The following is a 25,791-nucleotide window of genomic DNA, read 5'->3' as shown; positions in this document are numbered from 1 at the left end:
GGGGGGTCCCCAAGGGGCGACATTTCGGGCGCCGGAAGTCCCCGAAGGGGGGGGGGTTGCCGAGGGGCGACACCTCGGGCGCCGGGGCTCCCCAAGGGGGTTGCCGAGGGACGACATTTCGGGCACCGGGGGTCCCCAAGGGGGTTCCCCGAGGGACGACATTTCGGGCACCGGGGATCTCTGAGGGAGTCTCTGGGGTGTCTCTGGAGCATCTCTGGTGGTCTCTGGGGTTCTCTGCAGGTCTCTGTGGGATCTATGGGGGTCTCTGGTGGATCTATGAGGGGTTCCTGTGGTTCCCTGGGGTCCTCTGGGGGTCCCAAGGTGGGTCCCTGGGGGTCTCTGGAGGTCCCTGGGGGTCTCGGAGGGGTTTCTCGTGATCTCTGGAGGGGTCTCTGGAGGTCCCTGGGGGGCATCTCGTGATCTCTGGGCGGTCTATGGGGGTCCCTGAGGGGTCCCTGAGGGTCTCTGGGTGTCTCTGGGGGTGTCTGAGGGTCCCTGGGGGGTCTCTTGGAGTCTCTGGGGGTGTCTGGGGATTTCTGGGGGGTCTGAGGGGATCCCCAGGGGAGTTCTTTGGGGGTCCCTGGGGGGTCTCTGGTGGATCTTTGAGGGGTTCCTGTGGGTCTCTGGGGGATCTCTGAGAGTCTCTGGGGGTCTCTGGGGGTCTCTATGAGTCTCTGGGGGTGTCTGAGGGTCCCTGGGGGGTCTCTGGGAGTCTCTGGGGGTGTCTGGGGGTTTCTGGGGGGTCCCAGGATATCCCCAGGGGAGTTTTTTGGGGCTCACAGGGGGGGTCTCTGGGGATCTGTGGGGGTCCCTAGGGGGTCCTTGGGGGTCCCTGAGGTCTTTGGGGGATCTCTGATAGTCTCTGGGGGTCTCTGGAGGGTCTCTGGGGGTCTCTGGGGGTGTCTGGGGGTTTCTGGGGTTCCCTGGAGGGGTCTGGGGGTCTCTGGGGATCTCTGGGGGTCTCTGGGGGCATCTGAGGGTTCCTGGCGGGGTCTGGGAGTCTCTGGGGGTCCCTCAGGGGTCTCTGCGGGTCCCTGAGGGGTCTCTGGGAGTTTCTGGGGGCCCCTGGAAGTCTCTGGGGGTGTCTGGGGGTCTGTGGGGGTCCTTGGGCGGTCCCTGGTGATCTATGGAGGGTCTCTGGTGGTCCCTGTGGGGTCTCGGCGTGTCTGGGAGTCTCTGGAGGTCTCTGAGAATCTCTGGGGGCTCTCTGGTTGTCCCTGGGGGGTCTCTGGGGGGTCTCTGGGGATTTCTGGCGGTCTCTGGGGGTCCGTGGGGGTCTCTGGGTTTCTCTTGGAGTCTCTGGGGTCTCTGGAGGTCCCTGGGGGGTCTCTGAGGGTTTCTGGGAGTCTCTGGGGTGTCTGGAAGTCTCTGGGGGTCCCTGAGGGGTCTCTGCGGGTCCCTGAGGGATCTCTGGTAGTTTCTGGGGGCCCCTGGGAGTCTCTGGGGGTGTCTGGGGGTCTGCGGGTGTCCTTGGGCGGTCCCTGGTGATCTATGGGGATCTCTGGGGGTCCCTGTGGAGTCCCAGTGGGCTCTCTGGGGGTCCTTGGGGGGTCTCTGAGAGTCTCTGGTGGTCTCTGGGAGGGCCCTGGGGGTCCTGGGGGTCTGTGGGGGCGTCTGGGAGTCCCTGGGGGGTGTCTGGAGGTCTAGGGCGGTCCCTGGGGTGTCTGAGGAGTGTTTGGGGGTCTCTGACAGTCTCTGGGGGGTCTCTGGGGGAAAGTGGGGGTTCTCTGGGAGATCTCTGTAGCGTCCTGGGGGTCCCTGGGGGGTCCCTGGGGGTCCCTGGGAGTGTCTGGGAATCTCTGGGGTCTCTGGGGGTCCCTGTGGAGTCCCTGGGGGGGTCCTCTGGGGGTCTCTGGGGTCCCCAAAGAGGTTGGTCGAGAGACGGCATTTCGGGCACCGGGGGTCCCTAAGGCGGGTGTTGCCGAGGGACGACATTTTGAGCACCGCGGGTCCCCAAGGGGGTTGTCCGAGGGACGACATTTCGGTCACCCGGGGTCCCCAAGGGAGGTTCCCGAGGGCCGACATTGCTGGGCTGTGGGCAATGGGGGTCCCTGAGTGCCTCAGGCACCCCGTGACCACTCTTACCTCCCCTTAACTCCCTGTGACTCCTCTGAGACCCACCTTACCACCTTCATCCACTGTGAGACCCCCCTCATTCGTCTCTGACTTCTCCTGGATCCCTTTGGACCCTCCTGAACTCCCCTGGACCCCCCTGAATCCCCCTTGGACTTTCCTCAACTCTCTTGGACCACCTTGCACCACCCCCCACCCCCTCTTGAGACTCTCAAAAACCTTGGACCCCTTGGACCCTCTTGAATCACACTTGGACTCCCCTGGACCCCTCCAAACCCCCTGAAGCCCCCTGGACCCCTCTGAAACCCGCCTGGGACCCCTTGGACCCTCCTTAGACCCTTCTGGACCCCTTTGAACCTTTCTGGACACCTCTGAGACTCCCCTGGAGATTCCTGGACCCCCCCAAAAAACCCCTGGACCCTCCGAAACTCTCCTGGACCCCGTTGGACCCCTGTGAAACCCCCTTCCACTCCCTTAAAACCCCCTGAACCCTCCTGAACATTCCTGGACCACCTTGAATCCTCCTAAGGCCCCCATGGACCCCCCCTGGTAGCCCCAGGGAAACCCCCCTGGACCCTCCTGAACCAACTTGAACCCTCCTGGACCCCCCAAAACGCCTTGGACACCCCTGGACAACCCTGGGACGCCCTTGGGCCCTCTCGGACCCCCCTGGACGTCCCATGTCCCCCCATATCCTTCCCATGTCCCCAGTGTACCCCCTAGCCCCCGCCCCCATATTTCCCCATGTCCCTCGTGTCCCCCATGTTCACCCCATCTCCCCCATGTGCCCCCGATGTCTTCCCATGTCCCCCCATATTCCCCCTGTGTCCTCCCTCTGTCCCCCCATGTCCCCCCCATGTCCTTCCCTTTTCCCCCCATGTCCTCCCCTTGTCCCCCCATGTGCCCCCAATGTACGTCATCCTGTGGTCGAGCGCTCCCTCTTCCCAAACGCCGGTTCGAATCCCTCCCTCGGCTGCCCCCGTCTGCCTCGCCGGCGCCGCCTGGTGGACACGGCCAGGAACTGCACCGCAGTCCAGCCCCCACCACCACCAATGCCCATCGGGGCCCGAGCGGCGAAGGCGCTGCACGGGCCGGGGAGCGGCTCTTTCTTTGTAGCCGCGCCTTCCACTCCCACCGTCAGCCAATAGCAAAAGCTCTTATTTTATTTTTAATGTAATTTTTGGCTGCTCTTTTATCACACTTGTTAGCTTTATTTTTTTAAACTTTGATTTTTTAAATTGAGTTTTTGGTACTTATATTAATTTTTCTTCAAAGTATTTGGTATTACTTTTTTTAAAAAATATTTGGTGTTACTTTTTTTTCATTCTCTTTGAACTCTGCCCAGCACCGCTACAATCGTCCTCAAATTTTCAAGGCACATTATAGTTCTTTGTTATCTTCATTAACAATGTGTCATTCTGAAGAGAAAGGGCAAGGGTATGGACTACACTGCAGGAGCGAGTGTGCACCTCTGCTCTGTGCCACAGCATTAGAACACAGCAGGGACAACATTAACAAGCTATTTCCACAGAGATTCACTCCAAGTCTCTTCATGTGTTTTGCTTTTTGCCAACATCACATGCAAGCATCTGATTGTAAACATTGCCATTCCAAAGAAACCACTATGAAATCTATCAATAAACTAAGTTCATGTTTAAGCCTTTTATAAGAGAACTGCTGCAGCTGCCCCAGCTTTTGGAACACTATTATGTTAAACTTTAAAGCATGTAGAAAAGTCTAAAAAATACACAACTGCACAACAACTTTAAAGGAAGGAAGTGAAGGAATTTATTGTCTACTTTGTTTCATTTATACAAATAGAGAAATATGATTCTTATATATTTAAAGCATGACAACAGAAGTGAACTATTAAAGACATATTTGAGAATTCATCTTTTAACAGAAAGTACTTAAAATTGTATTTTTACAATGCTGTCAGCAGCACAGCTCAGCTGTATATTTGCAATCTGACAAGCTTGGAGGTTTTTGGTTGGGTTTCTTTTTTTAGTTGTTGTTTGGTGTGTGTTTGTTTGTTTTATGTGGTTTTGTTTGTTTTGAAGAGTACAAAACTCAGGAAAAAACCTCCTTCCATTATAGGAAAAAGAGTAGATAAAGTTTTCAGCCAAGGATTTTCAAGTTACTACATGCTGTACAGTAGAATCTCTTTAAGAACCTTGACTACAGATGCCATCAGGCCCCACAGCTGGAACAGGGGCACGTTGCTCAATCTCTGCAGGGCATCCCCTCCTACCCTGGACTCAATCACAGCCCCTCACTTGGGGCAAAGGGAGGGCAAAGGCAATAGAGACTTTTATTCGGTCATCCAAGTAACCAGTCCCTGCAGCAAGTCTGCTCCATCCCCTGGGGCCCCTGAGCCAGGCCCTGTCCCCAGGACACCTGGGCAGTCACTCCTGGAGCCACGTGGGCTCCTCAGGCCAGCAGGACACTGCTGGTGGATCAGCCCCTGTGGCTGCTGGGCAGGGGCGGAGGCTACCAGAAATGCGGAGCAGGGAGGAGGAGGAGACAACAGAAATGGAAAGCGGGGGCAGCTGGACTGTGGGTGTATAGTGAGAAAACACAAGGCAGGCAGTGCAACAGCAAGAGACAGAAAAGACATGGACAAGAGAAAGGATAGAGGAACAACATGAGGGGAGGAGATAAAAAACAAGGAGCAGGACAAAGATAAGGCACCACAGAATCATTTAGTTTGTAAAAGAACTTGGAGATCATCAAAGTTCAACCATTAACCCAGCACTGCCAAGTTCACCACTAAACCATGTCACTTGAAAGCAGCAATACCTGCCTGCTGGAGAATTGTACCTAAAAGCACCAGGGAGAGAGGAGGAGAGGCAGAAAGAGGGAGTGTGAGCAGGACAGAGATAGATAAATAAGGACAGGGTGCAGGATGGAGATGAATAAAATACAGTGGGATGGGCAGCACAACAGAGAGGGATTAAAAATAGCAGGGGAAGGAAACAAGACAGAAGGATACAAACACACAGGAAGCAGGACAGAGCAACAGAAAATAAAAAAGGAAGAGACAGCATGAGAGAAGCATGAAGGGCAGATAAAAGGACAGCGCAACAGCGAAAGAGGATCAGAGAGGAGTGTTATGGGTTTGGCCAGGTGGGCTTAAATTTAGGTTTTAAAGTTCAGCCTAGGCCTGAAATTGTCAGCTAACTTGAGCTGGGCTGAGCTAGCTAACAGCTGACTTCTTCTAGCCAATAATACTGTATTCCATACCATACTACATCATCTCAAAGGGTGTAAAATCCAGTGTGTGGGAGTGGCTAGTTCAGTTTCATTATGGCTGGAGTGCAGAGAAGACTGCTGCAGTTGTTCTCTTCTGTTGGGCCCTGCTCCTGCTGCTGCTGCATCGTATTTTGTTTTAGTTTCAGGGAAGGAAAAACATTCTGTTGTTACTCTTTATGTTTCTTGCTAGATGTCTTTTAGAGTCTTATAGACTCTGTTTTGTATTAATTGGGGAGTGGGAAGTTATTTCTTGTTATATATATATATATATATATATATATAACTTGTGTAAGTGTGTGTTATATTGTAGTTCTCTCTTAATTTTCTCTTTTCTGTATAAATACATATAGTTAGTTTCAGCATAAACCTGGTTTAGGGTTGGTTTTTTCCTCTCCCTCTTCTTTTTCCCTTAGCTGGCTGGGTGGAGGAGGAACCCTTTTCGCTCTGTCCTGGACAGTTGGCATTTTGCCAGCTCAACCCCAGACACAGGACACAGGGCCAGAATGAGAAAAAGAAGGGCAGTGAGCAGGACAGAGTGGTAAACACACAAGAAGAACATAGTGATGCTGAGACAAAGAGGGAAGCAAGACAGAGAGAGAAAACGACTGTGGGGGGAGGGTGTGGGAGGAAGACAGGGACGAGGAGCACCAGAAAGGGCTAAAGAGAGGGATGGGCAGCAAGACAGGGTTATAAAAAGAAAAGTGCAACAAGGGAGAACGACTGATGAGCAGGGACAGAAAGGTATTGGGACAAAGATGGAGAAGGTACAAACTGATGAACGGAGGAGCTGCTTCTGACAACCTGTTACTCTTGATGCCACTTTCACAGCTTCAAAAATGGGACATGGCACAACAAAGAGGTAAGGGAGAGTGAAAGAAAAGACACAGGGAATTTTACAGAAAAACGCCCAAAAAGCCAAGAAATAAAAAAAAAACCAAAAAAAACCAAGACAGATTGAAGTAATCATGGGGCACAGGATGGAGAGCAGACAGAATAAGAAAGTGACACAGACAAAGAGACAGACACCTAACAGAGAGGGGAAAAAATGGATGGAAAACTGAATAAAAGAATGAAAGAAAAACAGGAACAAACTCCATTATTTATTATATGGTGTGGCTCATTAAATAAGTCTACCAGTTTGAACAGAACTGCTCACTGTAGCAGCTTAGCCTGTGACTCATTAATTGAGCATCTGCTTCTTGGCATGGTATGCAGGGCTATAAAATCTATGATAAAATATGGAGGGAGACACACGCTTACAGGAGTAAACTAAATGGATTATGTGTACAAGATACTGCTTAAAGTTTTACTCTGAGTTTGTACAGTCTGATCTCTGAATTTTGTTTCTGCAAATTCCACATTTTTCCATGCTCCCTCACTAAAAACACACAAACTCTATTACCTAGTGTTAGATACAGGGTTGTTTGAAGACATTGTGATATCATGGTTTAGGAATGGTACTCTCCAATTTAGTGTTCCCACCGAAAAGGGACCACTCACTCCTTCCACTATTAAAGACAAAGTATACAAGAGAGAGGAGAGTGATTCACATGCAAATACTCACTGAAAAGCCCCACCCCAGCCCCAACAGAAAGAATCCCTGAACTCCTTCCAGGTCTTGGCCATGCCCCTTCTGGCTACTGCAAACATTAACACTTGTCCTGGCTGGAACCAGGACATGTGAATGTAAGAAGAGACTTCTCTGGCAGGTTCTTTGAAAACCTATATTGACCTTGAAATTGAGCAAGAGGAGTATGAGAAAACAAGAAACCTTTACCACAGGTTACTTCAGTGGACACAGCATGTCAAGGTACATGTGGGCACCCAGGACACAGAATTGGTCCTGAATCTGGTCCATGGTGGAGAAAAACCCTTGTCTGACTTGCTTGTATGGCTTTTCCAACTCAGCAGTGTACAGTTCAGTTCTGTCCCATGAAGATAGAAAAGACTTTTCTCCGTGTTTCTTGGGTGTTGTACAGCATTTTCACTGGTCATGAATTTAAAGAGTTTTTACTACGACTGACCTCAGGTATTTTGATTTAAAAGAAAACACCATACAGGAGGTAATTCCATTTTAATAGTCTCTGAATTTCTAACATTTGAAAGGAAAAATATTTAATAGAGTAAGTTTGACAGTATACAGCCATTACCAACAGAAGCAGTGTCAGTCATCTTCTCAGCACTGCTTTTTGGTATTTTATGGCAAAAACATTCGGCCTAACATCTCTCATCCGTAAGTTCTTGGGGGTCGGGGGCCATGGACCTGACACTCAGTAATTGCCTGAGCATCACAGCTTACTCTTACTCAATGTCTTCTGGCCTCACTGGATGAGGCAGAGGTATAACTGATTTCTTCTCTGTATCTCTAGAAAGAGCTTTTCTCATATCTATGGCAAAAGGAAAAAATGCTATTATAGTTAAGCCAGTAATTGTAGAAAGCCATATGAAGTGATTTCTGTATTAAAATAAGATCATTTTTCATCAAGAAAATGTCCTAGAACCATAGAATACTCCAAGCTGGAAGGGACCCAAAAGGATCCAACTCCCTGTTCCACACGGGACTCCCTAAAACTGAACCATATGGTTAAGAACATTGTCCAGACAAACCCGGAACTCTGATGGGCTTGTTGTCATGAGCATTTCCCTGGAGAGCCCACTACAGTTACCAACCATCCTCTCAGCGAAGAGGCTTTTCCTGACATGCAACTGGAACTTTCCCTGACTCAGCTTCGCTCTATCTCCTCACCTCTGGTCACCACAGAGTTGAGGAACGTGTAACTGTGATGGGGGCACACCTCAGCCTCCTCCAAGTGGAACAAACCCATGGAAATCAGCTGCTCCTTCTAAGTCCTACCCTTGAGACCTTTCACCATCCTGGCTTCACTCTTCTAGATACACTCTAATAGTTTCATGTCCTTAATGGTGTTCAGCAGCAATGTTATCAACTGAAATATAGCACTGAATGAAACTCAACTGAATGGAAAGGAAATGACAGGCTAAAGGGACAAATATATGATTTAAGGCACCTGCAACAATGGTAATGTATGTCTGTAGCCTTTGTATTCCATAGTGATCCTACATATCAAATGAATAGTGCAAGAACAGAAATGATACACAGCATGGTCATGTATCCTTTGGGAGGATACTTAAAAAAGGATCTAGAAAGAGGAAGCACCTGGTGGTTCACTGTGGTTAACAGAATTAACATTAACATACTTGAATTTCCATATTCCTTCCTAAACTTTTAAATTGAAAATGTCACCCAATTCTTGTAAATCTGTAGTTAGACATCTGAGAAAAACAGTTTCAAGTTCCAGTTATGGGAAGAAAGGAAGAAAGCACTGCCATTCCTTTTCATTTTTTATTCTTGTTTTGTAGTTTCTTTTGCCAGAGATGCTACAAAATGTGTAAACTGCAAGATTAGGTTTTGTAACTGATGTAATCTTCAGTAGGAAGAGTTGTCTAAAGGAGGATACAAAAGCCCATTCATCAACAACTATCTGAAATTGTTTCACATAAAAAAATAATAGCCCTACAACCAAGCCTAGGAACCCTTAACATGAGAACCATTCCATTCAACTTGGGGCAGAACAAATACTTACCATAGGCATCTTCATCTGGCTCCCCACTGCTGGCAGAGTAGTACTCCAACACTGTCCGGTACACACTGTAGCCCAGTTGCTTATACATATTTACAGCAACTTGATTGGATACTCTCACAAAGAGATCCACAAAAAATCCACCTTTTCTTTAAGGGCGGGGAGTTAAAAACAAAGAAACAAAGGAAAAACACATCAAGGAACAGTAGGTAAATGTATTTGTAATTAACAACCCATCAATTGTAATCAGATCAAAGCAAGTCTAATGATGTAGTACACCAATCAAACATCTTTCACACTGTAATAACAGATGCACTCTGTTATGGGTTCACCCAGGTGGGCCTAAATTTGGGCTCTGAAGTTTGGACTAGGCCAAAGCTGTCAGCTGACTTGAGCTGGGCTGAGCCAACAGCTGACCTCTTCTAGCCAGTAATTTTGTATTCCATACCACACTATGACATCATCTCCAGGGCAGTAGGAACCAGTGTGGGAGTGGTTAAGGCAGTCGCTTCTCAGCCTCCTCTTGGGAGGACACACGATGCTGTCCCAGGGGGGATGGAGAGGACCAGGCCCACCACTGGCTCACAGGGTACCTCAGGAAAGTAAACTGTGTTGTTCTGGGTCTCTCCTTTCTGCTTGGGTTTGTCTCCCTGGGGAATAAGTATTTTCTTAAGTAATGTGTAGTTAGGACAGTAGAATTTGTGTGTTCGTTAAGAAGTTGAGGTGGGAAACTTGTTGTTGCAGACTTGTGTGAGTGAATATTTGTAGTCTCTTCTAATTGTCTCTTTCTTTCTGTGAAAAATATATGTAGATTTAGTATAAACGTGGTTTGAAGTTTTTTTTTCTTTCCTCTCTCTTTTCCTCCCTTTCCCTGGTGTTAGGAGGGAGGCTTTTCTCTCTGTGCTTGGGGGGGTTGGCAGTTGCTTATCTCCAACCAAGACACACTCCTTTACCAAAGGAAAATTCAAGTAAAGGCACAGATGTAATTTTATTTTTGTCACTTGACCCTTCTATACCAACCGGTAGACTGAGAAATGTGAACAGAAAGAACAAAACAAGCTGAACACATTTTAGATTGCATTGGATTAGGAGGGGTGAAATCCATCACAAAATTTCAGCTGCCTAACCGGGGACAGCCCTTTACCTCACAAGACAAATTTTTCAAAACATTGTACTATTTTCTGATTTTACCAACTATAGTGGGGTTGCCCTACTACAATGAATTAAGAACATTTCCCTGTGGGTTCATTTGACACTAAATTAAATTTTCATAGGTACAAGTAACCAAGAAGAAGATGGAAAGTAAGTTAAAAAACTTTGTCTGTAGTACAAAATTTGTTCAAGATTGTGCCTGAGTGCATTGCATAAAGCCCACAGTTATTGACCAAGTATGTTGGGGACCCTACAAGGAAACACTGCTGATGTTTCACAAAGCTCTTTTCCTGTCAAGACAATGGACTTTTATACAGTATCTCTACTGGAACTCAGGCTACATCCTACTCATTCTGGCTCAGAGAAGTCATGAGACTTTAAACCATTAAGCAACTTTCATAACTCTTGTTCTCCCACTGTGAGGAATTTCAGAAAATGGGAACGCTGCTTACAGAAAAATTCTCTGTCAGTTTCATGAACATCAAATATCTAAGCCAGGGATAGGTGTCTGTAGAAATATTACTTTTAAAGATAAGTTCAAAGATAGGCATATTACTCACTTTTCTGAAATTTCTTCCAGTAGCTCCATCAATTTAGCAGCCAAACCCAGACGTCGAAATTCTGGTGCAACAGAGAGAGCGGTCACATGTCCATGCCATTCTTCCCTGGCCACGGAGCCTTCAGCTTTGCCCATGACTGTGAACATGCAGAGCATCAGCACCTTTGGAATAACACACCACCTGCAACCACACAACTTGACGAGAGGGAAAAGCCATGTACAAACAAACGTTGCAATGTTGAGGTAAAGGCCCGAAGAGGGATGTCCACCTTACCACTTCACGATTCAGCAACCAAAAAGAATGTCATTTTGCTCAAGTATTACAGCAATTCCTTCACTAGTGTAAATAAAAAAACCTAAATTAGCAAATTTCTTGCTTGAGGTGGGACTTCTAAATGCAAATTTTAAGCAATTCTCATGAGTATTTCATTGAGCAGAAAATAACCGAAGGACAAAGGTCTAGAAGCCCAAGACTACCATCCCAGCAACAATCTGAGACTTTTGGAGACCGTGGGAGAATTGAGTTTGGGAGCTTTTGCCAATCTGACAATAGATAGGTAAGGCCCTGCAAACACAGTATGTTTAAGAAAATGGAAAAAAAACAGTGAGAGGGCGGGGTCAGGGATGTTGTTTTGCGGGGTTTCTTTGCAGTTTCTCTCCTTTCTACACAGGGCCAAACCAGTGTTAGTTCATTAATGAACATTCACGGTTCCACACAACAGTCTAACAGAGATCAGCCATGGCTAATAAGCAACCCTTGTGGTGGGTAAAGAGAAATGTTCTGTACAGCACATACTTTCAATTTTACTGTGTTAAATACTTAATTTTCTGGGTCCCTGCAAAGACCTGCCACCCCTGCCTCACCCCAGCTCTTGGCAGCTCTATTTGGCATGAGTTCCAGATAACACAAATATTCCACAGCAAATGAGTAGAGACTTCCAGACTCAGAGCTTTCCCTTACAGGACAATGCAAAATCCAAGTCCAGAACTTTTAGTGAGTGTGTGATCAGAGTGTGATCACTGAACACAGTGATCTGGATTCCAGGATTACAGAAACACCTATTCGCCTGTACCAATCCCTGGGGGGCGTCACCGCAGCCAAGGCTCCTCGCTGCGCCAGGAACATCACACTGGAAGCTGCTGTCATGAGTCCTACATGACACCCTTAGATGTTTATGAAACGGGAAGGTGCAACGCCACCTTCCTCTTCCGTGGTGGGTATTTGGAAAACGCGAAGAGCAGGAAAAGCTCCCGCGTTATAATGCGCCAAACAGGCAATGAAGGGAGCCGTCCCCGCCGGAGCCCCGGCACTCACTGTAACCCATCAGCTCCCCGCCGGGCGCCTCGGCCACGATGAAGTACTCGGGCCAGTGCGCCAGGTACTGCAGGTAGAAGGGAATCCCATACTGGGCGCTCGGTTAAGGAGCAACTGCGGCCGCCCCGGCTGTGCCGCTCGCGCCCGGCCCCGGCCCCGGCCCCGGCCCCGGCCCCGGCCCCGGCCCCGGCCCCGGCCCCGGCCCCGGCCCCGGCCCCGGCCCCGGCCCCGGCCCCGGCCGGCGGGAAGAAAGGATACGGTCTCGGTCAGCGGGTCCAGGTTGCTGCGGGGGAGAGAGAGCGGCGCTCACCGCGTGCCCGGGCGGCCCGTGGGGCGCCCCGAGAGCGCCGGGGGAAGGGGAAGCGCGCAAGGCTCGGGGGAAGGGCAGGGGAGGGCGGCAGTGGAGGCGGCCGGCGCTCACATGTTGTTGAATCGGAAAAGGTCGTCGCAGGTGAAGGCGCGGAGCGTCGTCATGCTCGCGATGGTAATGGCGATGGTAGCGACGATGCTCCCCCCGCCCTGGAACCCTCCTGCGCCCAAGGGCCACTTCCGCCAAGGGAAGGCGGCAGCGGGAGAGGCCCCGCCCCGCGGCCCGCCCCAGCCCGCACGTGCCGCCGCGGTCGCCCCGCGCAGAGCCGGCGGAGGAGCTGTGGCCGAGAGCAGCGGGCGGGCGGCTGGGACAGCGACGTATGTATGTATGTACGTACGTATGCATGTGTGTATGCATGTATGTATGCATGTGTGTATGTGTGCATGTATGCATGAATGTGTGCGTGCATGTATGTATGCATGTATGCACGTATGTATGTATGCGTGTGTGTAGGCCTGTACGTATGCATGTATGCACGCATGTATGTATGTATGTGTGTGTGTATGTATGCGTGTATGCATGTATGTATGCTTGTATGCATGTGTGTGTCAGCGCTCTGTGTCTCAGACACTGAGTGCACAGGGTGCACATCTCCTTGTTGGGTTCAGCCACCACGAAGTGAGCTCGAACTACCCCAGGCTCCCAGGCACGAACCCCCTGACCTGTTCTGTGTCTCTGACCCCAGCAAGGAGATGTGCACTGTGCTCACTCAATGGCTGAAACGTGTATCGCTACCAACTAGTGCTTGTTAAGAGACCTGAACACAAAAGTATTTTTTTCTGCCATGATCCTCTCACTGGAGTAGACAATAAATACGGTATTACTGATGGGTATGAGCAATATAATTGGCAACATTTAAGGACTGAAGAGAGGGGAATTGTGGATAATAGCTTAAATCAATAAAAAAACCCTTTAAGTAAAAAACCCACAGTGTGCCTACTACAAATATTTCTGCTGCACTGGTATGTTTACAAAGGTAGATAATAAAAAGGAAATATATCTTATAACTATAAATAAAAATATATTTCTTGTTAAGAATTAGATATTGCACTGTTGCATATTACCCATTTTATAGTGATATGCATGATACCTTATATATATATGTATGTGTGTGTGTATGTATACATCTATATGAGACATGTATAAGACCTCTTGGCCAAAGTTGGTTAGAAGGGAGTGAGAAAAGATAAACTCCTTCAAGCTGGAACACATGGTTACAGTCACTCAATGAAGTGCTACAAAAAACAATCAAGGAAGAATGACAGTCAACTTTTCATTGATTTCCTGTTACCTTCTAAAAAAAACCTGATCAACAGTGTTAATACCACAGTAATTAACTGTTACTGTGTTTCAAAAAAGCTCTGGTTGCCCAGTTCCAGAGGGGCAGCAGACCTGGACTGCCTATGTTATATTAGATTACACGTAATGACTCAGAGAGTTAGAACCCTCCTTGACTTTCAGGAAACAACAAGATCTCTGCATGCATGTTCAACAGTGTAAGCAGAGTTTGCCATCTGTTTCAAAGTGCTTTTTCTTAGGCAAGATCTTTTGTGTCAGATATAAGAACTGTAATATCAGATATCTCACCTAAAATAATTTAAATTACATACTGTCAAAAAGAATTGTGTTCCTCCTAGAAGGTAAATGCTTTTATTCCAGGTATGTTTGGGGGGAAAAAACCCATTAAGGCAATGGTCTTCCAGTAGTGAGTATCATTCAGACTAAGAATTAAACATTTAAAACCATGTGAAAAGAAGTGTTTTCTAATACTAGGGGAAAACCCCAGAACCATCTTGCAGTCATAACAATTAGAGCACCAGCCTTCCTTACACGTGACTGTCACTCATCACTTTTCCCAGGTGCAGGACAGCTGGCTTCATACCTTCTCTTCAGGCCTTTCAAATATATACGCAAACTGTCAGGGTCCAGTCGAGAGTTTCTGGCAGTCTGAACCAATCTCATTGCTAAGTGGTATACAGCTCTCTCTTTCATCATCTCAGGAGTGCTTTTCTGCCTGTGCTGTTCTCAAAAATATCCATGCATTAAAATATGAAATAAATAATGTTCTATTATTAAGATACTAATATTAGCTATTTTCCAGCCTAGTTTAAATCTCCCAGTTCCTGGCTGGCATATAAACATTACATCCAATACTGTTTTACCCTGTTTTCTGTTGTCACCTACCAGTGACCTATTCAATAGAACCTTTTAGAACTGGTTCCAGAAATGCAAATTTTAATGAAATCTATTTTCATTAAACTATAGGCAGTACTTATCCTGTATCATTTCAGAAACTGAAAATATATTTAAGTTTTATAAAAACTGTGAATTCCAGCATTATAATTTTCTACTACATACCAAAATTTGTTTTGCAATATGATTTGTGATTTCCTTTGCATCCAAAATTACAGATGATGGTAGGGAGGAAACTTCTGCAGCTTTTAGTCCTAAACATATAAAACACAAGTCAGGATTTTTGATGTAATTTTTATTCCTACCTTCCACATCATGTCTTCCAAAATTAATGTAGTCTATTTTTTTTAAAGGGTGAAGATTTAGTATTTATTAAAATAATTTTGCTATGTTTTCTCTTACTGTCCCTTTTTTTTTTGGCTGTTAGTAACATTATGGTTTTGAGAGTTACAAAATAAAAATCCTACTGTAAAGCTAACTCTAAAATACACCACAAGTGAAGTTACTGCTTTTAATCCTACAGCTGAGTAGAATGAGACATGTTAGGGCCTAAAGGGGAAAAATGTGGCACAGTGGTGTTAACATCTTTCTCAGTTTAGTTTTTTAATTTGCCAGGCCAGAAAATCCAGAGGTTGTGCTAAATGCACCCCCAATAAATCCAGACATCCAGTGGACATGGATGTCATGTTCCAAATTTTACTTTGTTGGCAAAAGCCCAAACTTCCAGATACTCAGGGTAAGAAAGAGATGTAAAATATTTTTTTGTGCCTTAACATGATTTTTTAACTTTTTCCTTTGCCCGTGCCCCTGGATTTTCAGAGGAAAGTCTGTGGCTCATTGGGTGCTTTAACACTGTAGAGTTAAAAATGAAAAAGGGTAAAGAGCCCTTGCACACTCTTACAATGTAACTTTGCTCAAGTAAGGTAAAGCCAAGACACCAACACAGTTTCTAAAGGTCTCCTCTAAGAATACTCTCCAAACATACAATTCTGAGTTAGTGGTGGTGTAGCATCTACAACTGAGCTTGTGCTACCAAAACCAAACTTACCCTGAAGTTACAATCAAGAAATGTTTTAAGTCCAGTTAATTGAAGCTTGACTGGAATAATTTCTAGTCTTCAGGTACCACTAGCTTTCAAAAGTCATGTGTAGCTAATTTGCTATTGATTAATTGTTCCCTAAATCAATGATTGAACATCAGAATCTAGTATTTGGAAACATACAGATTTCCGTCAATCTTTAAAACATCTAGCTATGCCTTACTGTCACTCACTCTTTATTGCCCCCCAATCCATCAATCTACAATCTTCAGTACAATTTGTTCTAAAGTTAAAACAGAAGTAAATCAACTTTTATGAGACCACTGATGCTTTTGTGGACCCTCTCAGAATTGTCTTAGCCTGATACATAGTAAAATTCCTGTCCTTTTTTAAAGTAACTTGACTCCTTTTTGCTAATTAAAAAGGGCCAAATTCCTATTTAACAATCATATCACTACTTATAGCAGACACATAAGACAGTCCAACATAACAGAAACCTCATCATTCACAGCTTTAATTTTCTCCAGAACTTTGATTTGCTTCTGCAAGTGCAGATTAAACAAACTGAAGTACCATGTGCTCAAAATGGGTCAACTCATTCAAACAGACATAAATCAAGCAGCTACTGACATTAGTAACATGTCTTCAGTAAAAAAATTTCTTGGAAGTTCTTTATACTCCTCGAAACTACTATCTTACTGCATGCTTACTTAAAACACACAAGTATTTGGAACACATTATATTTCTGCAGATCTCTGTATCTGTCTTTGATACAGAGAGAGATACAAACTCCAAAGAAACTTGTTATCAGAAAAATAGTCTTAGATGTCTAAAAAACAAAACAGTATCTTTTATAACCTTTACCAAGTTAATGCCATAGTGGAACCCATTACCATAGTTCTTTTCCTCTGTGTATCCTTTAGAAAGGGTGTAAGTGTAAGCAATTTTCTCCTTATTTCCATCACTGCATCTCACATGTTGCACTTCAAAATGGTAATTTTCCACATTGGGATATAAAGCATCTATATGACACAGTTCTAGGAAATGTGTAGCAAACAGTGTAAATGCCTAAATAAGGAAACAAGAAAGAAGATTTATTTTGGAAATGATCCTGAAATAAATTACAATAAATAAGAAAAATTAAATTATCTCACAGATGTCCAGGTCTTCCTCCAAGCCACTGTAAAGCTGTCTTCAAATTACTAAAGCAAATAAAATTCTTTAAGTGGATGAATTCTACTATTGGCAAGTATATCTTTTCCAGCTAGGGATTCTCTCACTCCTTTCTCAATAGAAGAAAAGCAACATCAGAAGCAAAATGAAATCTATTATGCTTACAAAATCTGACTAGTGGAAATTTGAATGATCATCAAATGGTTGCTTACTACTGTCAAGGAAGGCTTTATGAAAAGTACCAGTGACAGAAAACATCTGAGCTTTTCAAACCAACAAAACCACAAAGTCCTCTGAATAAACTCTGAGGAGAAGCAAACACCTGCAGACTTACTTCAAAAATCTAACAGCAACCTGAGCTTGATCACATAACTAGTAATAGAGGTGAAGCTTTCAACCCATCTAAAACTATCTTCCCCTTTTCTAAAGCCTTTAACCGCTGTGACCAATTCAGAAGTTGTGTGGAACTACCACTGTACTTTGAAAGATAACCACCAGGTAAAGAGGTTCACCTCTAACATTCAAGCATAAAGCTGTACTAAACAAAACTAAAGAAGCTGAAGTTATTCTCTTTCTTGACAGAAATACAAGCTTGCAAACAAGTTGGAAAGATACGGTGAGCGGTGTACTGGTTTTGGGTGGACTAGAGTTAGTTTTCTGCATAGAAGCTTGTGCTGTGCTATGTTTTGGACCAAAACAGTCCTGTTAACACGGCCATGTTTGAGCTGCTGCTGAGCAGCACCTGCACAGCACCAAGGGCTGTTTTGCTCCTCATCCTGCCCTGCCAGCAGCAGGCTGGGGGTGCTCCAGAAGCTGGGAGGGGACACAACCAGGATGGCTGACCCCAGCTGAGCCCAGGGGGACCTCACAGCATCCAACACTGTAATAAAAACTGTGAAGGAGGAGGAGAAGGGAAGGAGAGAGTATGGTAACAGTCATATAATGAAGCCCTGCTTTGCTGGAAATGGCTGAACAACTGCCGGCTGATAAGAAATACTGAATGGATTCCTTCTTTTGCTTGTGCACCTGGCTTTCCTTTGCCTGCTGATCTGTATCTCAGTCCACAAGTTTTTGCACTTTCACCCTTCTGATCTCTCTCCCATCCCACTCTGGGGGATTGAGCGAGCGGCTGGGTGGTGTTGAGCTGCCTACTGGGGTTAAATCACAACAACCAGTGAACAGAAGTGCAGTTTATGTCAGCATTTCTCCTCTATAACGAGAATTCCTATTATTCACCTGTGATGAAAAATATCATATTTAGGCAAGAAATTTCTACAAAGCTGATGTTAAGTTATGAGAAAACACTATATTTACTTTCAGGATGACAAAATAATCCTAAGGTTTAAATTTCTTTCAAAACAGAATTACCTTTAAATTCAGCAGATATTCACAGGCAGCATAACAAATGCCGATACCTTCTTCAGCACTGGTACCTCGGCCAAGTTCATCAATTATGATAAGTGATTTATCATTTGCATTTTGTATGATGTACGTTATCTAGGAAAATATTCAACGTGTTATCATTTCTATAAAGGCATTTTTTTAAAAATAGGAATATTTTGTGTTATTCAGATGAAACTTAATGCAGGAAACTTTAAGAAATCTCATCAGATACACAAGTTTTACCTTTTCAAAGCTTTCAAACAGCTGTCAATTCTAATCAAACAAAAACTACCACAGTCTCTCTTTTCCACTGAACATACTACTCTCCTTCAAAATCCTATCAGTCTGGGAGAGGAAATTGAGAGGACTTAGGACCCTTAATCATTTAAGGTCTAAGTAAACCCAAAAATGTTGAAACTGCTATCCAACAGTGCACTGATTTTTACTTACCTTGGAATATGTTTTTATTTAAGATATGTCTGGTTTTCTATGGTTTACTATCAAAGAGATGAAGGCTGAATTTCAGATTCCTTTTCAAAGTACACTATTTCACTGGAAATATACTAGTACAATTTCTATTAGCTTAACAGTAAAAATGGGCCTTGAACCCTGGATTAGCTATGTTCAATACCTCTTTCATTTCCTTCATGAATGTTGATGCATTTGTTTCTATATCATCATCCACACCTATTCTGGTAAAAATCTGCTCTGCAATTCGAAAAGAACAATACTCTGCTGGGACATAAGAACCTACAAAGCAAGTAAAATATAAGTTCCTTTTATCAATGTGACATTTGCCTGAATATGTCAGTGGGGAAAAAAATTAGTTTTACACTTGGTTTTTATGCACAGTACAGAATGCACCTTGCTTGGTAAAGTTTCATTAGATTACATTACACCATGACTTTATAAGAAAAAATTTATTATACAGACACAATAATTAAAGAAAATTATAAAAATATTTTAAGAAATCACATGCCTGAAGCTTGTGTCATTCTAAACGTACGAAAAACTGAGAATAAACACTAGGATTAAATTATAGTTTTGTAGCCACTGATGTCCTAATCCCAAGAAATCTTAGTTTCTCAAAACCAAGGTTATATTGTCTTTATCAGACTTTGAGGCCTATTAGTTTTACCAAACAGAAAAGAGCAAGAAACCTGCAAAAAGACTTCACAGTCTCCTTAATTCATATTAAACTCATGTTTTTGAGGGCAATTCCTCAAGAACTTGAAATTGTAGGGACTGAACCGTCAAACACATGATGGATTATTTTCTTTTCCACTGCTAAGTAGTTTCATTCTAGCAGACTTAGGGTCAGCCTATTAAGGTTTTGTCCCAGACTTAGCTTTAAGAAAAAAGTCATGAGGAATTCCTGAATATAGGAATGAGTCTCAGTTAGACTGTAGAAATAGTTGATTTACGTCTATAATTTTAGTTACAAAATCTTGCAGTATTTATTACTACTTTTATTTGAAGTAGTTGATTATTTACTAATTATACTTGTCTGGAAACATGTTTCTTTACATAACTGAGGCGTGTTCAAGGTCATCTCTTCCTTTTGCATGACTAACACATGTGTGTGTGATCAGAGTACTGCAAAGGCACTCACCATCAGTCTAGTGTAAGGTGCTGAATTGGGTTTTGGTGCTTCAAAGAATTAGACCATACAGCTGTGCTTTCTCTAAAGACAGCCTGAGGAGCCTTCCAGATACACAGATGGGGCACCATAAGTTTCCAGTGGCAGATGCAAAACCTGCAGTTGCCTCTGTCAGCAACACAAGAGCTGGCAGGACCAAATGAACTACAAATTACCTATTACTATTTTATTTAGATAGAAAATTATTCTAGAAGCCAAACCATTCAACTTTATAAAAAATTTTAGTCAGAAAAAAGTGTGCTGCAGCAGATTACTAGCATTGTACACTCTTACTCACCAATCTGTGCCATAATTTGACAGAGTGCAATCTGTTTTAGATATGTTGATTTTCCACTCATATTTGGTCCTGTAATAATGACAAAATTGTTGCCCTCTGTCAGATATGTGTTGTTAGACACAGGTTTTTCCATAGCTATCTTTTCAAGAATGGGATGCCATCCGTGCTTGATTGCTAAAGTATCTGTAAATTCTGGACGAACTAAATGAGAAAAAAATACATACAACATTGTGAAGTTAGTATGGAAACCTTTACATTATTAAACTAGTATGTTTTGAAATAAAGTTAATTCTCACAGAACCAAAGTCAAATTCTGGGGTTCTGATGTCCCAGGTTTTACTTGCCTGCAGTGAGCAAGACCAACATGCAGATCTTGGGAAGAATTACCAACCACTTTAAGGTATTCATTCTGCTTGCCATGCATAACTAAAACTTTATTTCTAAACCAACATTCTATGTTTGTGTTCTTTAGTAAGCAGGGTTAGACTCCAGTAATAAAGAAAAATACAAAGACCTAAAGTATTTACTTTTATACTACTGCAAGCATATAAAGTACAGGGGTTCTGGGCTCTGTTACTCCTACATATGTGTCTTCTACAAGCATGGGAAAAACAAGGAAGTAGTACTACTACTATTTTTGTTTTATGTTACTGTATTACAAAAATCCATTTGGTACTGGGACTATCTGTATGGATTTCTGTCAGAATACAGTTCTTTTATGAAACAATTCCATACAACTCCTCTTTACCTCAATAGCAGTACCCCAGGCTAACAGAGAAGTTATATTAAATTTGGTGGTCTGTTTAAACAAAGCAACCTTCAGGAAAGAAGTGCCAAAACAGTTTTTCAAGTTTAAATATTGTAGAACTCTAATTACCTGTTGCAGGTAGTCCTCATTGTACTCATCTTCAAAAAGGATAGGAGGACACTGCAAACTACCTTCCTGTCAGCCTCCCCTCTGCGCCTGGGAAGATCATGGAACAGACCCTACCAGAAGCTCTGCTGAAGCACATGGAGGACAGCGCCGTGAGCTGAGACAACTTGCATGGCTTTGTCAAAGGCAAGTCCTGCCTAACCAACCCACTGGCCTTCTAGGGTGGAATGAGTCCATCAGTGGAGAAGGGAAGGGGTGCAGATGTCATCTGACTGAACTTCTGCAGGGCTATTAGCACAGTGGTCCACAACATCCTTTTATCTAAATTGAAGAGAGATGGATTTGATGGGTGGGCCATTCAGTGGAGAAGGAATTGGTAGGATGGCCACATTCAATGGCTCAGAGTCCCAATGGACTGATGTGACAAGTGGTGTCTCTCAGAGGTCTGTACTGGGGCCAGTGTTATTCAATGTCTTCATCCCTGACACAGACAGAGGGACTGAGGGCACCCTCAGCACCTTTGCAGATGATGCCAACCTGTGACATACCTGAAGGACAAGGCCATCCAGATGGGCCTGGGAAACTCGAGAAGTGGCCCATGGGAATCTCCTGAGGTTTAACAAGGCCAAGTGCTGGTGTTGCACCTGGGTCGGCATAATCCTCAGTATCAGTACAGGCTTGGGGGTGAACAGATCAAGAGCAGCCCTGATGAGAAGTAGTTTGGGAGATGGAAGGACTTGGGGGGTGCTGATTGATGTGCACCTGCAGCTCAGAAAGTCAGTTGTATTCTGGGTCACATCAAAGGCATCATGGGCAGCAGGTAATGGAGGGGGGCGGATTCTGCCCTCTGCCCCACTCAGGTGAGACCTGCAGTGCTGTCTCCAGCTTTGGGGTCTGCAGCACAAGAAGGACATCAGCCTGTTGGAGCAAGTCCAAAGGAGGCCACAAAGATGATCAGATGAAGAATGTCAGCTATGAGGAAAGGCTGAGACAACTGGGATTGTTCAGCCTAGAGAAGGCAAGGCTTTGGGGAAAACCTTATTGTGGCCTCTTCAGTACCTGAAGGGGACCTACAAGAAAGCTGGAGAGGGACTTTTGACCAGATCATGTAGTGACAGAACAAGGGGGAATGACTTCAAACTGAAAGATATTGGGAAGAAATTGTCCCCTGTGAGGGTGGTGAGGCACTGTCACAGGTTGCTCAGAGAAGTTGTAGACGCCCTATCCCCACAAGTCTTCAAGGTCAGTTGGGACGGGGTCTTGAGCAGCCTGATCTAATGGGTGTCAGGGGATTGGAACGAGATGATCTTTTAAGGTCCATTCCAATCCAAGTCATTCTATGATTTAATCATTTAGATGAGAGAGTCAAGTGGCAAAGGGGACTGAAAGGTACAGGTGACAGTCCATTTCCTTTGGTGAACACACATTTATGCCTGGCTACGCAAACTACAGGTGTAGATTTATGGGAGAACCTAAATGCCTTTGTTCTTATTATTATTGCTGAAGAAAACTTGTGCTCTGATTCACTTGTTGGGAAAAGGTTGTGATGCCTCAAGCGCATCAGTTACTGTTCAGTTACAGATCAATTCATGTGCTAAGGCTGAATTATCAGCACATAAACATTCATAGTCCATCCTGTGAGGTAAACAGATCCTGCCTATAGACTGCAGGTTACATGGCAGCATCAGTAACGAGAAGCAAATATGTCTTCCGCGACAGCTTCCAGACCTGATTTAGTATCTACACCATCTTGTACTGTAGATATCTCAAGCCAGCATTAATAGAAGACAATGAGCTCATTTATATATTGCAGAACTGGACTAGGGAAGCCAGAATGCAGGTGAGCACTTAAACCTCAATTCCTCAGAAGATTCTACTTCGAAAAATGCCTAAAAATGTTACAGACATTGAAGGAGAGAAAGGTATACATAAATTTTGTTATATGGTATATACTTGGTGTTGATGTTCTCATATTATTTTGCTACCTTTAGAATAGAAAGAAGCGTAAACTCAGAATGTTCACAGACTTCATTCTTTTGAAGAGAATATGCTTAAACTGGCTATTTTGAGATGACTGACTGTGAAGGCTTGCAGCAGCTAACTGTCAGAATTCAATTTCAATGAATAAAAACAGAAAGAACATCAACAGAAATTGGGCAAAGACAGACCAGAGACACTCCCCTAAAGACTACCGAGATGCGTAACCAGACAAAACAGCCTGGTTATTCTCCAACAGAAGGCTCTTTATCTGGCCTGTGACAGAATCAAGGGAGAAACTTACCATAATCGGAAAGAGTGCAGGTGTGGGCAAGCGAAAGCAGCATATCCAGCATGGACACAATGTCAGACAGCTTGTACAGGCAAGGAATGTGTTCATAGATCTCATTCAGCAGTTTACACACTATTCTGAAATAAGACACTGATTCAGCTGTTGCATGGCACATACTGTCACTTCATCCAACTCACAGAAATAAGAGAGTTATGATGTTCATACTGCATACATTAGGATAGAAAGTCACTCAAAAAATGAAATCACATCTGTCAGATGTGAGCACATGAGTTAATTTCTTCGAAGTAAATGAAGATCTTATACCATCATCTCAGATCACATCCTGCTATCAGCCACAGGACACATACCTCAATCACCAACAGCTAACATGACAGTTTCACAAAGAGAAAGAACTAAAAATATAGCTATGGAATGAAGCACATGTTATTAACATGCGAAATGCAACTCTAATTCCTGCAGAGTTTCATGCTAATAAAAAAACTACACGGTTGCTAGAAAGAATTTCCATTAAATTGAGAGGCTACATTACACTTTAGTAAGTCCTGAATCAGTCAGCAGAGCAGTGTAACATGCAGGAAGGGCACGATACAGAAATAGTTCCACTATAAATACAAAGAACTGATCAGAAGTAATGATTCTGCATTACTGATACAAAACTGATGCATTCATTGCGCCATTTTGTGTAGATAAATCACCTATAAAAATTAATATAACGACAAACATTACTAATAAATGCCTATATATTTGCTATCATGCTTAATACAATACACACTTTATGGGGTTTTTTTGTCTCAGCAGGTACACTTAAACAGTGGTGCTTTGGACTTTCTGTGAGTAGCTATTACTTAACAGAAAGACAGCTTTTAAAAAATCGTAATTAGTTGTTAATTGTAGAAAATAAATGTAGTTAGCAAATATTAAATGGTTTTAATAGGTCTTACAAGTAGGTCATGTGATATATTTCTCTCAGGGACTCCTGACATCTTTCATTCATTTTTATTAAATCTGCTGAAGTGAAGCTGTATGTATTTTTCATTTTAGTGATCTATGGGGAATTGAAACCAACAGTAAGAACTTGCCTTATTATCAGAGAGAAAAACAGTTTCTAAAAAACCCAAACTGAGAACAATACAGGGGTAAAAAAGGAGAAAGAAAACATCTGGTTTCATTTTATGAATTTTTATGAAAAATTCATTTCAGACAAGTTATCAGTAAGATAAATAACTTTATATTTACACATAATTGCATGTAGTAGTTAATTTCTGACTAAATTAACTATAACTGGAAATAGGGTAGTTATAGAAACATACCAATTAAACCTTAGTTTATTTCTAGACATCTTCACTGAAATTATTGTGATTGATGTTTACTGTATAGTGTTCATCAATGTATATTATACATTTTACATGAAGTATACAACTATATGATGAAAAAATGTATCTTGTACAGATACCTTTGTAAATTCTGAAGGAAGCTGGCCATTGGGTAATGTTGCACAATCAGCATTCATTTGGATAAAAAATCCACGAGCTGAGCTGAAACTTGTTTTCATTGGTAGGCTGTACTTTTCTGCAAGTTGTGTTATCATATCTACATGTAGAGATTTAACCCAAATTATATACTTTGATGTACATACACACATTTGTGTTGATACAAAGATGGATACTGTTAATGAAAGGTTTCACAAGTAAAAAACAGTAGCATCTGTATTTTTCACTCTGTGTGCATGTAGGATTAGAAGGAAACAGGAAGTTTGCAACATACAACAGGTGCTAAAGTTTCTGATGCTCTATTAGGTTTCCATTATAGACTAAACTGTTTCTTTAGCTACAAATCAACATTTTTACACAAAAAAGAGGATATCAGTTTCAAAAGACACTTTTTTCCTTCCATTTTGACTTAATGATAAGTAAGAAGGTTACTAAAACACACTAACACACATCATGCTAAAACTCCTTTTATTTTTCAACTCTTAATATAACTAAAAGGTAGTCCACAGAGAGATCAAGACCACTTAACATATAAAGAACCAAGAACTCAGATATTTTAAATGAAGAAGATAAACCAAATATTTACATGTTTTATACAGAATGTTTTAGGTGGAATAATTCCGTTTCATTACTTTAACTTCTTGGTACTTTTACAGGATATGGGGCAACAGAGCTTTGAATGCAGGAATCACAATATAATCATTCAACTTCATTAAAATACAAGTGAGTCTGTATCTACAAGAAAGCATCTCAGTAAGTATCTCTAAAGAACTTCAGTTGCTTATCTTAGACAACTGACTTATACTAAATACTTCTTAGAGCTGCAAAGGTCATAACACATACTATTACACAGTTTCTATATGCCAAATGCAATATACTTTGAACTCCAAAAAATTAAAAATTTTATTTTAGAAATACCTGCTATGTCATCAACAATTTCTGTGTATGTTCTACGAGCTATATCAAGGAATTCATTGACGTTAGGCTTAACAGCATAGCACTTCTGGGTCCTCATACTCAGACATCCTTTTGTGTATCTTGTTTCATCATTAATTACAGTTGTAATCTTTTCCAGTATAATTCCAAATCTGC

The 25,791-nt window shown here is 43.3% G+C and overlaps 2 protein-coding genes and 1 long non-coding RNA gene across 5 annotated transcripts in view; 1 reads left to right on the top strand and 2 right to left on the bottom strand.

Moving 5' to 3' along the window:
• Positions 1 to 7,382: 7,382 nt before the first annotated feature.
• Positions 7,383 to 12,527, bottom strand: NAA20 (N-alpha-acetyltransferase 20, NatB catalytic subunit). 2 transcript variants are annotated; one of them, XM_071564533.1, is made up of 6 exons: positions 12,372 to 12,525; positions 12,209 to 12,233; positions 11,951 to 12,041; positions 10,637 to 10,772; positions 8,928 to 9,073; positions 7,383 to 7,712 (listed from the first exon to the last, which is right to left on the bottom strand). In XM_071564533.1, exons 1-6 carry the CDS (start codon positions 12,422 to 12,424, stop codon positions 7,627 to 7,629), a joined length of 537 nt encoding a protein of 178 aa, XP_071420634.1. In that variant the 5' UTR covers positions 12,425 to 12,525; the 3' UTR covers positions 7,383 to 7,626. The 2 variants fall into 2 exon arrangements, with proteins under 2 accessions (XP_071420634.1, XP_071420633.1); XM_071564532.1 differs by lacking the exon at positions 7,383 to 7,712 and having other exon boundaries at positions 7,724 to 9,073; positions 12,372 to 12,527.
• Positions 12,528 to 12,571: 44 nt separating this feature from the next.
• LOC139676060 (uncharacterized) overlaps positions 12,572 to 25,791 on the top strand; it is a 17,098-nt gene continuing 3,878 nt past the window's right edge. Inside the window, exons 1-3 of the long non-coding RNA XR_011698582.1 lie at positions 12,572 to 12,649; positions 20,932 to 21,105; positions 25,356 to 25,452. This is a non-coding gene — a long non-coding RNA (uncharacterized lncRNA). The remainder of the gene's footprint in view (positions 12,650 to 20,931; positions 21,106 to 25,355; positions 25,453 to 25,791) is intronic.
• MSH4 (mutS homolog 4) overlaps positions 13,943 to 25,791 on the bottom strand; it is a 27,179-nt gene continuing 15,330 nt past the window's right edge. For both annotated transcript variants that reach the window (XM_071564528.1, XM_071564529.1), the window contains 10 exons: positions 25,618 to 25,787; positions 24,663 to 24,799; positions 24,151 to 24,254; positions 23,201 to 23,325; positions 20,046 to 20,246; positions 18,740 to 18,858; positions 18,094 to 18,222; positions 16,446 to 16,620; positions 14,679 to 14,767; positions 13,943 to 14,339 (listed from right to left, as the gene is read on the bottom strand). In XM_071564528.1, coding sequence (XP_071420629.1) covers positions 14,160 to 14,339; positions 14,679 to 14,767; positions 16,446 to 16,620; positions 18,094 to 18,222; positions 18,740 to 18,858; positions 20,046 to 20,246; positions 23,201 to 23,325; positions 24,151 to 24,254; positions 24,663 to 24,799; positions 25,618 to 25,787 — 1,429 coding nt within the window. In that variant the 3' untranslated portion in view covers positions 13,943 to 14,159. The remainder of the gene's footprint in view (positions 14,340 to 14,678; positions 14,768 to 16,445; positions 16,621 to 18,093; positions 18,223 to 18,739; positions 18,859 to 20,045; positions 20,247 to 23,200; positions 23,326 to 24,150; positions 24,255 to 24,662; positions 24,800 to 25,617; positions 25,788 to 25,791) is intronic.

This window comes from Pithys albifrons, chromosome 10 (genome assembly GCF_047495875.1).
Source record: "Pithys albifrons albifrons isolate INPA30051 chromosome 10, PitAlb_v1, whole genome shotgun sequence".
Lineage (NCBI taxonomy): Eukaryota > Metazoa > Chordata > Aves > Passeriformes > Thamnophilidae > Pithys > Pithys albifrons.
The sequence above is the reverse complement of the archived record's forward strand: the minus strand, read 5'-3'. Positions and strand labels throughout refer to the sequence as shown.